The 13,757-nt window shown below is 33.6% G+C and overlaps 1 protein-coding gene across 7 annotated transcripts in view; it reads right to left on the bottom strand.

Annotated features, from left to right (window-relative positions):
• Window positions 1-8,192, bottom strand: part of LOC126744710 (phospholipid-transporting ATPase VD) — a 76,669-nt gene extending 68,477 nt beyond the window's left edge. For 6 of the 7 annotated variants that reach the window (XR_007663290.1, XR_007663289.1, XM_050452236.1 and 3 more), the window contains exons 1-2: window positions 7,964-8,192; window positions 2,140-2,411 (exon numbers count right to left, since the gene is read on the bottom strand). Coding sequence is in view for 5 of the 7 variants with exons in the window: in XM_050452236.1 (XP_050308193.1) it covers window positions 2,140-2,401 (262 nt within the window). In the remaining 2 variants the exon portion in view is untranslated. Of the gene's footprint in view, window positions 1-2,139; window positions 2,412-7,853 lie in introns of all 7 variants that reach the window. The other variant, XM_050452238.1, reaches the window with a different exon arrangement.
• Between the last annotated feature and the right edge of the window lie 5,565 nt (window positions 8,193-13,757).

Genomic DNA, 13,757 nt, shown 5'->3' with positions numbered 1-13,757 from the left:
AAGGAGTAAGTCGCGTGAAGACTGGGAATCTTATAAAGAGTTAGGAAATTAGGTAACTGCAACTTTTAAGAGGGAACAAAGGGGGTATTTTGAAAATCAAATTAGAATTAACGGATCTAGAGAAAACTGGAAATTGATGAGTGACTTGGATATTTATGGGTCATCTAAAAGTAGTTCAATTCCGGGGCATTGATCTGCAGCGGATATTAACAACTATTTTGTTAATATACCACAAGTTAACCCTGATGCGGAATTGTTAAATTCTTACATTAATAATCCATTGTCTGATACCAATGTTTTTCATTTCAGATTAGCTACTGTCCATGAAGTTAAAGATGGCCTTTTTCAAATAAAATCAAAAGCCATTGGACATGATGGTATTGGTATTGATACGTTGCTGTTTTCTTGTCCAATAATTCTTCCTGTAATAACACATTTAGTAAACTATTGTATAGAAACATCATGTTTTACTGATAAATGGAAGTGGTAACACTCCTTGGTAACACCTCTTCCTAAAGTAGATAATCCTGCAGAATTAAAAGACTTACGCCCGGTTAGTATACTTCCCACTCTTTCTAAGGTCTTAAAAAAATTCTTAATATCCAGATAAGAGAATATATACAAAAATATAATTTACTACCGAAAGTACAGTCTGGATTTCGACCAGGATACAGTTGCTCGACGGCGCTTTTGAAGGTCACAGACGATACAGAATTCACAATTATCTAATATTAAATTAAAAAAAAATTAAAAAAACTTTAAATAACGAAAGACTTATCGTCACCGATTGTGCTAAGAATTCGGGTCTAACCTTAGATAGCAGTTTAAGGTTTAGTCAACACGTTAATATTTGTATAAAGAAACCCTTTATCAATTTAAAACTTATTTTTAAGCAAAGACATTTATTGACAACTTCAATGAAAAGGATGCTCTGTAACCCTTTGGTGCTTTCCCACTTTAATTTTGCAAATGTAGTGCATGGGCTATATTTGCTAGAAAGAGACAAATACCATATTCAATTCATACAAAATCACTGCATAAGGTTAATTGGGGGCCTACGGGGCAGGGAACAGAGGGTATCGGCTAAATTAAGGGAGTTGAACTGGCTTAGAATGGATGAGAGGCGTATATTTCACTCAGTGGTCTTAATACATAAAATAATAGCAAGAAAATATTCGGATTATTTATACAAAAAAATTAAGTTTCGCGATGAAATAGATAGTTTAGATCTTCGCGATAAAGGCTCGATGACTATACCACTTCACTCCACATCTTTCTTTGAAAGATCATCTAGTTATAATACGTTTAGTTTAGTTAATATAAGCGAAGCTATACAACAGAATTCCAAATAATTTAAGACATTTACCGGAAGTGTCCTTTAGAAGAAAAATTGGGTCTTGCATTAAATATCTCATGTAGCATATAATAAGTGTTTTAGAGTAGCTAATCTGATTGCAATAATGTTTAGGGCTAAACTTATTAACATGATATGAAATACTAAAGTCACAAATCTAATTTTTTATTTTTTTTGTTAAATTAGGGATTGTTATATAATATTTTTTAATATATAATAAGATCTATGTAAATATTGTCTAGGTAGTTTTCGCTTTAGGTATAGGGTTCATTAGAGTAGCTATAAGCTAGACTGCTCCTATTAGACCTTAGCACTAAGTTTATATATTGTATTATCTGGGAATAATAAGTCATTATTATTATTAAATACATTAGTTATCAGATTAGAATTTAATTGAATTACTTGAAAATCTCAAAGTCCAAAGAGAATAATCTCTTGTTATTTTCCTCTACAAAATGTTAGACAGACGAATTGAATGCATTTACCTACTGACTAGAGTCTTACTTAAAGTACCTCTAAAAACCACAGTCCTAGAACAACTAATTTACTATGAGCAGCATCGAACCAACTATGGACAACAAGACTTTTGCCAAAATTTAACAGAAACCTATGATAAATTAAACAATAATATTAGGTACAAATTAATGACTTTCAAAAACCATGTTAAACATTCTAGTATAGGTTGATTTTTCAAAACTTAACACTTTTGACTGTGTAACCTTTGTACTTTTGTGATAAATAAAAACAAAGAAATAAATAAAAAAAGTTGAAGATAAAACACAAACCTTTCAAAGCTGATCTGCCAACCACACTGGCAGAACTGCTACCTCCCGCTACTATATTAGTGGCTCCACCGTGGCTTACACTTCTCGAATGGCCTCTAGGGCTCCTAGCGGGTCCCCCCACTATTGTGACATCCGGAAAGGTGTATGTGGTACCCCCTAAACCGACAATGCTAGCAGAAGGTGCACTGTGTGCCTGGTTTGGTATTTCAGAAGGCGGGCCAGTGTTGCCAGTTCTGTCTGATGCATGATTGAAGTTCGACATTTTGAGATGCCTGGAATAGTATTTAGTCAGTAAACAAGATTTATATTAAGCATGTAATTTACTATTTTAAAATGTTCTTTTTATTCTTGTTCTGAGATATTAATATACACTTTAAGAGTTACTATTTTGTTAAATAGATAAACAATAAACACTCATATTCTGGTGTTGTTGATAAGGTAATAAAGCTTTTACTGATATGACCTTGTAGTAACAGTATTGCGAATTTCATGACTCAAAACTCAAAACAGATTTCTACCATCATAGTCATATTTCTGCTGTTTCCCACTTTTTAATTCTATTAGTAAGTAACATTGTGTTGTAAATTACTTGTAAAAGAATCATAAGTTAACTACATAGTCAAGGCAACATTACTACATTTTATTATATACTCTCTTAAGTCTTTGTCTGAGATCAAATAACAATAATTATTATCAAGCCAAAATATGCCAGTTTGAATAGGTTCATTAATTTTCCAATAAATGTGATTTTAGATTGTATATTTAGGTCAGCGGCTGACCAACAGCAATGACTCATATATTATACAAAAGTTTATGACTCGCATATATTTAGAATCCAGTAGGGTATTTATTAATATGCTTAACAATGTCATAAAAAAGTCTTCAACTTATGATAACACTGTTATTTATATACATTGGTGGTTTACCTTTAGCAGTAATAGTGACAATTTATTACATAAATGCAAAAATGGGCTGCAAAAGTCTACAACTTACACTTGTTGGACTGTGAAGTGGACCAATGAAAGTCACATTTGTGGGAATATATTTACTAAGAAATATATTAAATATCATGTGAAGAGCTTTGCGCTCACATTATCTAATATGTAATGTAATTGATGATACAGAGGCTGTAAGTAGATAGAGAACTTGTAAATAGATTCTGATAAGTTTTCACTCGACTACAAAACAACCTTAAGTCCCACATTAATGAGGCATCCTAGAACACCCTCTATTGGCATGTTTGAAAGAAAGTATACTACATTGAGAAATTTATCATTTGCATAGATAAGAAACAGGACAGATAGAGGCTCGGGGTACACTTAAGTGTACCTATGTGTCATGAGAATTAAATAGGTCTGTTTGTAATACTTTTACATTGATAAGATACTTGGTATGATGAGAAATTATATTATATTTTCAAAGAACTTTGATTTGTGTATTAAAAAAACCCTGGCAGTAGATCTAAAAATAAGTCAAGTATGTTGGAAATAGATATCTATTCTAAAGTTGCCACATGAAGTTTTTTTAGGTTAAATACCTCATGTTATAATGATGATGGGATAATTTTCTAACTTTTCTAAGGCCTTCGAGACCTGCATTTACAGCAGCCTGTTTAACCAAATTAAACATCTTATTTTATTTAATCAGCATGTTTTTTTTCAGTGTAACAACAGTAATTAATTTAACTTAACTTCTGAGGCTATAAATTGCAAATGTCAACTCTAATCTACACAGATTTTGCTAAGATCTTTGATAAGTTGAACCAATAAAGATACCCACCATAAGAATTCCCTTCTTATAAATCCTAACAAAACACAAGCTATTTTGTTGTTGTATGTTCTCAAGATATGATATTGATGTTTCTTGCCTAAGTAATACTTAACTGTAAAATGTATTTTACATTAATAAATAAATAAAAATAAATTAATACTATCCTTCAACGAACTGATGAGGTCAGGTATCTTGGACTGAACATGGTAAAGAAACTTTCATTTAACTCACATATTCGTCATGTTTGTCAAAAAGCATACTATATAAATTACAACTAATATATGAATTCAGTAATAGTTTTTCACCAGAAATTAAAAAGCTCCTCACAGAAAGTTGGGTTTTGTCTATCCCTGGATATTTTGATGTAGTATCTGGACAATTTCTTGTGAATTATAACAAATATAGAGTGCAAAAGGTGCAGAATGCATGTGTGTGGTATGTGAGGCCTTAATATAGCCCAGAGACTGTACATTTATATGCTATCCCTAATTAAAGCCCTAAGGTCTAAAGAACCCATCTATTTGGATGCGATAATAAGTTGCAAAGGGGACACTCATCAGCTCAATATTTGTTTCTCATATCACATAACACACCACAGAACAGAATTTTTTAAATGTTGTCTTACATATTTATCACCTCATATATATTATTATCTTCCTCATATCATGAAAAGCTTAAGTGATTGTGCTTTTCAAAATGGTGGTTTAAGGGTGACTATTAACATACACTTTGTGGCACTTTTCACCTTTGTGTGATTCTACTATAATTTGAGATCATGCAATAATAAATTTATTAATTATTTATTTATTTATCAGGTAGACCACATATATATAGGTTTATGGAGTTCAATAGGTTCAGGTCATCTGCCTACACTACTCCATTTTTTCTTTTGATTTTTATCAATGACATTTCCGTGAATATTGGCAGTAGGTTTCTAGTAAAATCATACTTACTGTATGCATCTTTATTATGATTTCCTAATTATCAGTTCAATGAAAATTCTACAAATTATATTTAAATTGTATATTTAAAATATGCAACAATCAAACTGATGCTTCAGAGCTCTTATCATCAGCTTTGAATTTTGCTGTTCCCTGTATCCATACATAAAGATACAATGTATTTTATCTTAACACTTACACCAATTTAGCCAGGCAAGAAAGAGCCCATATATAGCAAATTCAACTGGTTCATTGATCAATGATCAGTTATGATTTTATGTCAATCTGACTTTAAATAATTTCAAAACTGTTCTTTCAGAATTAGATTGTTAGTTATTTAAGCACTTAATGTACTACCTATTATTAGTTTTAGGTTGTACCAATTAGTGAGTTTTATCTTGTTATTTGTATTTGCCTTATTATTGGGATTTGTTTCCTGTCAAACAATAAAACTTTCAGTTTGAATAGTCCAAAATATAATATAACTAAAGGATACAAAAATACATAAAAATACTTAAAGTAAGAGAACTTACAGAATACAGAATTCTGATATGACCTTATTTTGATATGATATTTTGATTTTGATGTGATGATAGAAGAATGGGTCATTTACCAGCTTGTTAATAAATATCAGTAGCAAGTTAAATTCCTGTACCAAAGCATATTAAAAATGGTTGCATGCCAAATATTAAAAGAATTAGTATGAAAATAAGGCAATTAGTGACAAGCCATTATCAAAAAGGGACATCATATAGAAACCTAAGCCAAATGCTTGTAAAACTACTGTTGAAGACATGGTGCAATCCTACAATAATAAAAATAGGATTTTATTTGAAAGTTTTACTGGAAATTGGCCAGGAGATTGGTTCGCCTTGAACTAGATGGAGATTCAGCAAAAAATGTTTATTATGCATTAGTTGAATGATATCTGAGATATGGTATCATCCAGTTGTATATGTATTTTTATTTTATTAACCTCAGAATTGGTTTGTGAAAAGTACTGTGCAGGGGGGTTAATGAGTCTCACATGAATGCACATACAAAAAGATTTAATTGTAATAACTTGAGTTTATGCATCTCCAAGAGTGCTCTTAAGAAAGATTCAATCTATGACAGGTTCACAATAAACAATCACTAACACGAATATTAGTAATGATAAGTGGTTTAGTAAATTAGTTAAGACATTTTTATTGAGCAAAGCATATTATAGCTCGGATGAATTTTATAAGCACTAGACAACTGGGAGGAAATACTTGTTTTGTTGCCTATCACATTTATATATTATATTGACTATTTTATTGCCAACAACATTTTACCATTTTACCATTATCAATGTTTATATTTTTTTGTCTTGGTAAATCAATTTTATTTATTTTTTTTTGTCTGTGTTTGGCTTTCTCCTTTTGACAATTTTAGTTTCTGTATTTTCTTTTTCTTCCAGCTTTATAAATGAGGCTTTAATATTCTTTATACAATAAAGCATTTTTTTATTTTTTTTCAAGATAAAGACACTAAAACAATCTGTCAGTACATAAGGTAAAATGGATATAATGGCTGAGTACCTAGAAAAAAGCCTTGACTTAGCAGCACAATAAAGTGCGATTACATTTTTCAAATGAGTACCTTCCTAAACATAAGCTGTATTGGCAGTGTAATGGTTTAGGGCTGCATTTTATCAGTTGATGTTGATAATTTAGTGTTTATTGAAGGAATAATGGATAAAAATGTCTATTTAAAGATTACAAATAGGGGAAGTCTTTATCTCCAAGGAAAATGCATGTAGGTCACTTAGGTAAATGTATTATGCATTTCGGCTGTATAAACAGCCATCATCAGATACAGAACATTACAAAAAACAAATTTTTAAAAACAAAACATTTGTTTTTTGTAATGTTCTATATCTGATGATGGCTGTTTACACAGCCGAAATGCATAATACATTTACCTAAGTGACCTACATGCATTTTCCTTGGAGATAAAGACTTCCCCTATTTGTAATCTTTATATACACATTCTCCTACAAAATATGGACTTCTATTCATCTATTTAAAGATATTAAGAGAAAATCTCAGGTAAAGTGCTTAAAATATGGGAATTTTGGATTCTTCCAAATTTTATCAAGATAATGATCCTCAGGATTATTTTTAAAAAAACTAATGCCTAGATGTTTATGAGAAGTCTTTAAAGCAAAAGGAGGTGATACTAAATATTTATGTTTGTTGTAGGTATTATATATTATTATTTATTTAACTAAACTAGATTGTAATGTCAGAATATTTGTGAGGCATCAAAATATGTGTTTTACCATTTATTATCTACTCAAGTTTTATTTAATAGATGATCTTTAAAATCTTAAAATTGTAAAACGCCCTTAAATGATATAAATACCAATAAATTAATAGTTTGGTTAACTTTTATTCTATAACATATTACAGACTTGATGTCGGAATATTTTCGAGACCCTCTGTATGTTAATCGAGCCATTAGGATGTAAAGCGATTTGAGGCATTTGTTCTGTTATAAGTTCATTTTCAATTGCTCAAATGAGAGCTTTTACTTTATTGTATATTCATTATAAATGTGTCCTCATTTCTAATAAAATAAAGTTGCATTAGGTATTATGTTACCACTGTTAGCCCTGAAATCCTCTGTCTTCTCTTAACAAACAAAGAATCACATATGAATTGTTGTGTAATCTTAATTATTTATTAATTTAGCAAAGTTAATGATTTGTACAGATGATAAATAACAGCTTTATTACATTTATCTAATAACTTTAATGTAAATCCAGCAATGTATCTATTATTGTAAGATGGTAATAAATTAGTAAATAGATACCTGTTATAGGATTTTTAAAAAAGGTTTTTTTAGGTTAAGTACCCCATCTTATGATGATGAAAGAATGAATTCGAAACCTTATTAAGGAAATTGTTGAATATAATCATGCCTGTAGCATGTGCTATACAACGAACGTTTAAATCCTTTAAATAAAATGTCACTTACCTCCCACAAAGCAAAAGATAATTAAGACAAATCAATCTGCTCTAATAAATCCATGAAACCTAATGGCTATTCCAAACAAAACCTTGAACAAAAACGAAGAGTGATTTTACCTTGTGTTTCATAACTTATCCAAACAGTACACTGTATTTGTCACTACACACCAGAATTGGGAAAGAACTTTTCAGTCCTATAATTTACAAAAAACACGTAAATATTTTTAGCCCGGATCCCCGAACATAACGCTCCGTTCCACATACGATTCCGAACTGTTTTGCTTTTTCCTAATTTTTTTTTGTTTTCAAGTTTTTTTTGACAACGTCCTCAAAATTCCTGCGTCGACTCGAGATAATTACGTCATTTACGTCACACTCGAATGTCACTCGTAATTCAAATTCCCCAAGACATGCGATGTTGCCAACAGGTAAAACAAAAATAAACTGTTGGGGCACACTAGGAAGATTAATCTCAGGAGCTGCAATACGTTTGAATATACATATACAAATATATGTATACTATGAGCAGTCGTCGTGTGGCGCCACTATTGGCTAAAGAGTGAACTGACACGTGTTGAGCCATGTGTTGCAGTATCGAATATGAGCGCATAGAGAAAATTGTTAATAAATAATCAAAAAGTGCCACATTTCACGTGCAGTACTTTTTCGCTGTAATTGACCAGTGATAAGAGCGAATTATCGTACATCCAAAGTAATGGATCGTCCCTTTAATCGCATTCAAAAATGCCCAGTCGCGGATTTGAACTTTTGCTGCCCCTAGGCAATTTCGAACTCGCCGCCTTTATTTTAACAACAAATGCGATTTTAATTATTTTTTTTTTGTGAGTGGTTATCGATAATATTGTTGATTATTTGAGGATTACAAACATTAATAGGTGCCTTCTTAGACATAAAGGGAGCATTTGACAACACGTCATATGGCTCAATCAACGATGCCATAGCTGCACCTCTAGGTATACATCCTTTATGATAAGCGGTTGGCTCAACCAAATGCTAAACCACAACAGGAAGACGACTGGAGAGACAGCTATCTTCGCTGTGGGTACGCAGATGATATCAATCTATCAGCACGAGGGAGGGGGGGGGGGGTAACCAGCAGGCTCATGTATACGAAAAAATTAAAAATGCAAAGAGCTTTGAATGTTGTCGAGCACTGATGCATAAAAGAACCCCACTAAGGGTAAATTCCGTAAAATCCACCCTAGTTACCTTCACAAAAGAAGGAAACTAGAGCTCATAAGAGACCGAGTGCTCTTTGGTGACTACCTGTGACTCGAAGATGAGGTCAAATATAAACAAGGCCACGAAAACTCTTATGTACTGTAAGAGAATGTTTCGCAGATCATGGGGACTATCACCAAAAATGGGTATACACAACAATCGTGGGACCCATCATCACATACTCAGCACCAATATGGTGGCATGCGGCAGATCAGAGAACTATTATTCAGAAAATCAATAAAACACAAAGAATAGCGTGTCTGGGTATAGCAGAGGCGATGTCAACGACCACGACTCTAGACAACCTAACAGGGCTAAGCCCACTATTTTTACTTTTTTTTTTTAATGGTAAACACAAGCACAAGAGGAAAGTTCTATGTCACTCTTGGAGTGGTGCTTGCGCGTAGATATTTGTGGGCATTTATCTTGAATCGCTGCAGGTTGTATACGTCGGGAAATATGTTAGGTGGAAGCCCGTTCCACAAAGAGGATGTTCTCCAGATGAATGAGTCCCGATACAGCGACGTCCTTGGGGTAGGCAGGTGGACTCGATGTTGATGAGCCGCAACTGCTAGACGCGTCCTTCTTGCCGGAACAGCCCTGGGTGGAATCAGGCCTGCCAGCTCAGAGGAGCACTTACCGTGATAATAACGGTAGAATAAACAGAGATCAGCCACCTTGCTCCTGTGCTCCAGACTATCCAGACTCTTTGTCAGTTCTGGTTTGTCGATAAGACGAATAGCTCTCTTCTGTATAGAATCTAGCAGCTTTAAACTATGCTTGGGTGCAGAGCTCCAGACATGCGAGCAATACTCGAGGGAAGGGCGTATTTGAGCCTTATAAAGAGTCAGCAGCTGTTCTGGTGTATACAGTTTTTTCGTTTTGAAAAGCACTCCGAGTTTTTTGGAAGCTGTCCTAGCGATCTCGGCAATGTGGTCATGCCAGGACACACTGTTGGTGACTTCGACTCCTAGAAGATGTAAAGATGATTTCATTGGCAATGTTTTCCCTGCCATAACCAGCTCCGGGCCATCAACGTTAGTCTTCATCGTAAATGCTGCAGCCTGCGTTTTTTTAGCGTTAAAATTGACCAGATTGTTACCGCCCCACTCCAAGATTGCTCTAATATCGTTGTTGGTTGAAGCTACTTGTTGCTGCCTAAGATTCTGAGAAGTTGCGGCTGTCGTTGGTTTGGCGGACTTAAATGTGGAAATAAGTGTGCTATCGTCCGCAAAGCTGTAGATTGGATTGACAGTGGTTCCTAGCAAATCGTTGATATATATCAAGAAAAGGGTGGGGGAAAGAATGCATCCTTGAGGGACTCCAGCGTTAATGTTAAATTTGTCGGAGAGGTGTCCATCGACGGCTACTTGGATTGTTCGTTGTTCAAGAAAACTTTTGATCCAATTCAGTAATGAGTTTTGTACTATATCGATTGACTATATCTAGTAGTACGGACTGAAGCAGTATCAGGGGCTATTGTCGAATGGCGCAAATATCATAACGAAAGTTGGACACAACGCCCTATTCGAAAAGATACAGGACATTGGACGTATCGCACTAAGAACGGACAAAACCAAAGTCACACAGCTAAACAGACCCTTTGTGATCAAAGAAGAAAAGGGACCACTGGGGAGAGAAGTTACCCGGCTTAAGCGAGCCGGCTATTCAATATAGTAAGTACAGGATGAACAATAACAACAGGATGAACAAAAAACATAATAGGAATATATTCCTGTGTCCAACTGATGAGCGAAGGGGTGCCAAGGGGCCGAAAATATTAAAAATATAACAGGCTATTGAAAATATAACAGGAGACCAAGCAGCAACAAACATTTTAGGACAGTTTAAGACTAGGTCAAAGACTGAGCTGCTGGGAGGATCTCGTGGACCTAGCCAAAGATCAAAACAGGCCAGACATAATCATATCACATCATATAGGCAACCATGGTGCTGCAAAAGGGCAATCCAACTTGCAATGAAGCGAGCCAGCAACAGACTACTGGAATAGAGATATCAGTCACTGTTTGGAACTAGAGCATAAAAATTACTGAGGACTGTCAAAGCTGGAATTCTCCAAAGAACTTTTGGGCAGTGTGGGGAGAACATACTGGGCCACCCCAGGCAACAACTCGAAAGGTGGCAGTTCACATACTACGCTTCTACAAAGCATTCAACCAGACCAGGTCTGGAGATAAGACCAGACATCATTGGGCGAAGCCAAAGCCTCACCAGAAAGGAAAAGAACCTCACCACCAGTGGTTGCTTCTAGGAAGTCCAGTATTTTGCCCAGGCAAAATACTGGACTTCCTAGAAGCAACCGAGTTGAACATGTGGGAGTAAATCAATGGGGCACAATAAATGGACTGCAACAGAGCAGGCCACAGTGCAGGGAACCAACTGGTACCATTTAGCGGGGAAGTTTTAGTGGGTAACCGGTCACGGAGTTCCTAATGAATTTCTTGTGAGCTCTTTGTGATTTCTTGTAATTGTGAGCATTATACAGGGTCGTCGAAAATTAAATTAAAATTCGTGATTTACTAAAATGGCAACAAGTCCATTCTTTTAAATGGAACCCCCTATATTTTATTCTTTACTCCTATAGACAGTAATGCAACTCATTATATACCTTCGACGCACAGTCAATTGGGTTATTCATTCCTATATTAGTTCTACTATACATATACAGCGTAAAATAAAAATAAAATAAAAAATAAAGTAAGCGTCATATAACGCTTACTTTTAAGTCAGACTCACCAATATTTACACAAGCCGAATTTGGTATTTTTTCTGCACTTAACCTATCTACTTCATGGCCCTTAAGAGACAATAAATAGCACGTCAAAGCACAACAAGAAGGGGCCTTTTAAATTTTCGATTTAACGACAAAGCAATTTGATACAGTAGTTATTTTTTCTAAAGAAACTTGGGATTTACTAAAAAAATCATGCAATACTGGGAATACGTAAGATAAAACATTGACTGGACCCAATATCCTCATTTCAACATCCATATATATACCCTTTTCTTTTACAGCAGCAAATCTACCAGATTTTGATAATATATTCATTGACAGCCTTGGTAGTCAGTATACAACACTAAATATCTAGCATTTATTATTGACAACCGTTTTTGATAATATCGATATATTGGATTTAATATAAATCAGCAGCTATTTTTGTTACAGGGAACTTTTGATATTGTGCTTTAGGCATTTGAAATGACTTTAAATTTTATTCCCGGAATTTGACTTTCTAGACATTTTATTTAAGAATTTTTTTCACATAACCAGACCTATGAAGTATTTTTTTATGCCTGTCAAGCTTTGGAAAAAGCAGTCATTCATTAAGTCTTCTAGGTACTTGAAATAATTTTTGATTTTATTCTAGATTTTTGGCATTTCTGCATGAATATCTAGCTGTAAAATTTTCTATATCATACATGCATGCCTCATCATTATTTAACCATGTCTCAGAAAGATAATCAAGAAACATTTTATATCAACTTTATTGCGAATACTTTAAATATTTATAATTTATATAGGAGAATGGACAAAAAACTTTTATTATAATATATTATACTTTTATAATTTAATCAAATTATCAACAATGTTTCTTTCCACATGAAAGACTCGTTATTACTTCAACTTATATATGTAATATTTATAATAATAATATAGAATAATAGAATAATAGAAATTTCAAATGTATCTTTTTATCTATTTTTCTGACTTCCAATGTTCGCTTAGACATAAAATTTCACAGTCCTCGTGAAACATCAACGTAGCATTTAGGCGGTCAACAGCATTTCCTAGAGATTAAATATTTTGATGGATTATAGTCTTCAGATGTCTCTTGGGTTCTGGATTGTTTATGGACGAACCTGAAGACTGGTTTGAAGAGTAGTTAATGTAACTTTTCAGGCTACAATAATTAAGGATATGTTAGACAATCTGGAACCCTACCTTTTAAGAGATATTGACTGAATCCATTCTCGATTCGAAAATCCTTAATTAACCTTACCTTTGTAGATATTAAGAGTCCGGCACTTATCCCATCCCAAAAATTGATGCTAATGTCTGTCGAAAATTCATCAAGGGTTTTAAGCATTTGGTCCAGTTGATGTTTTTTAACTGCCAGTAGTTTTAGGTCATCCATATAAAGCAGATGGTTTTATTTATTATTATTATTACTATCCTTAAACTGACCTCACAATTCCTGCCCCTCTTTTGACCCTTAAAACTGACTAAAAAGATGCAAAAAGGAACTGGAATATAGTTTAAAAAAGAGGAAAAATATCACACTTCCAGATTGAACGCTGCAACTAGTATTTCATAATTTTAACAACCAAAGAGAGCAATTAGTTTTGTTTACAAATTAATATTTCCCTTTAAATTTATATTAGTTTTTTTTCTTTTATTTTTGTTATTAATTTGTATATTTTTATTTGACTTATGTAAAACAATTCTAAAACACGTAACATATTTAATATATCCTATTCCTTTCTATGCATAATAAAGCACGTTGCGACGATCGCACATCTTGAAGAACTATCGCCATAGACATTAGTCGCTAGCGATTATCGTGTAGGTGATTCCCTTAAAACTTCTGTCAGCTGTCACACCTAGGGTTATCTGAATTTTATTTCTTACGGTTGGTGTCCGTGTATA

This window comes from Anthonomus grandis, chromosome 14 (genome assembly GCF_022605725.1).
Source record: "Anthonomus grandis grandis chromosome 14, icAntGran1.3, whole genome shotgun sequence".
Classification (NCBI taxonomy): Eukaryota; Metazoa; Arthropoda; class Insecta; order Coleoptera; family Curculionidae; genus Anthonomus; species Anthonomus grandis.
Note: the sequence above shows the minus strand (reverse complement) of the source record. Positions and strands in the feature narration are given on the sequence as shown.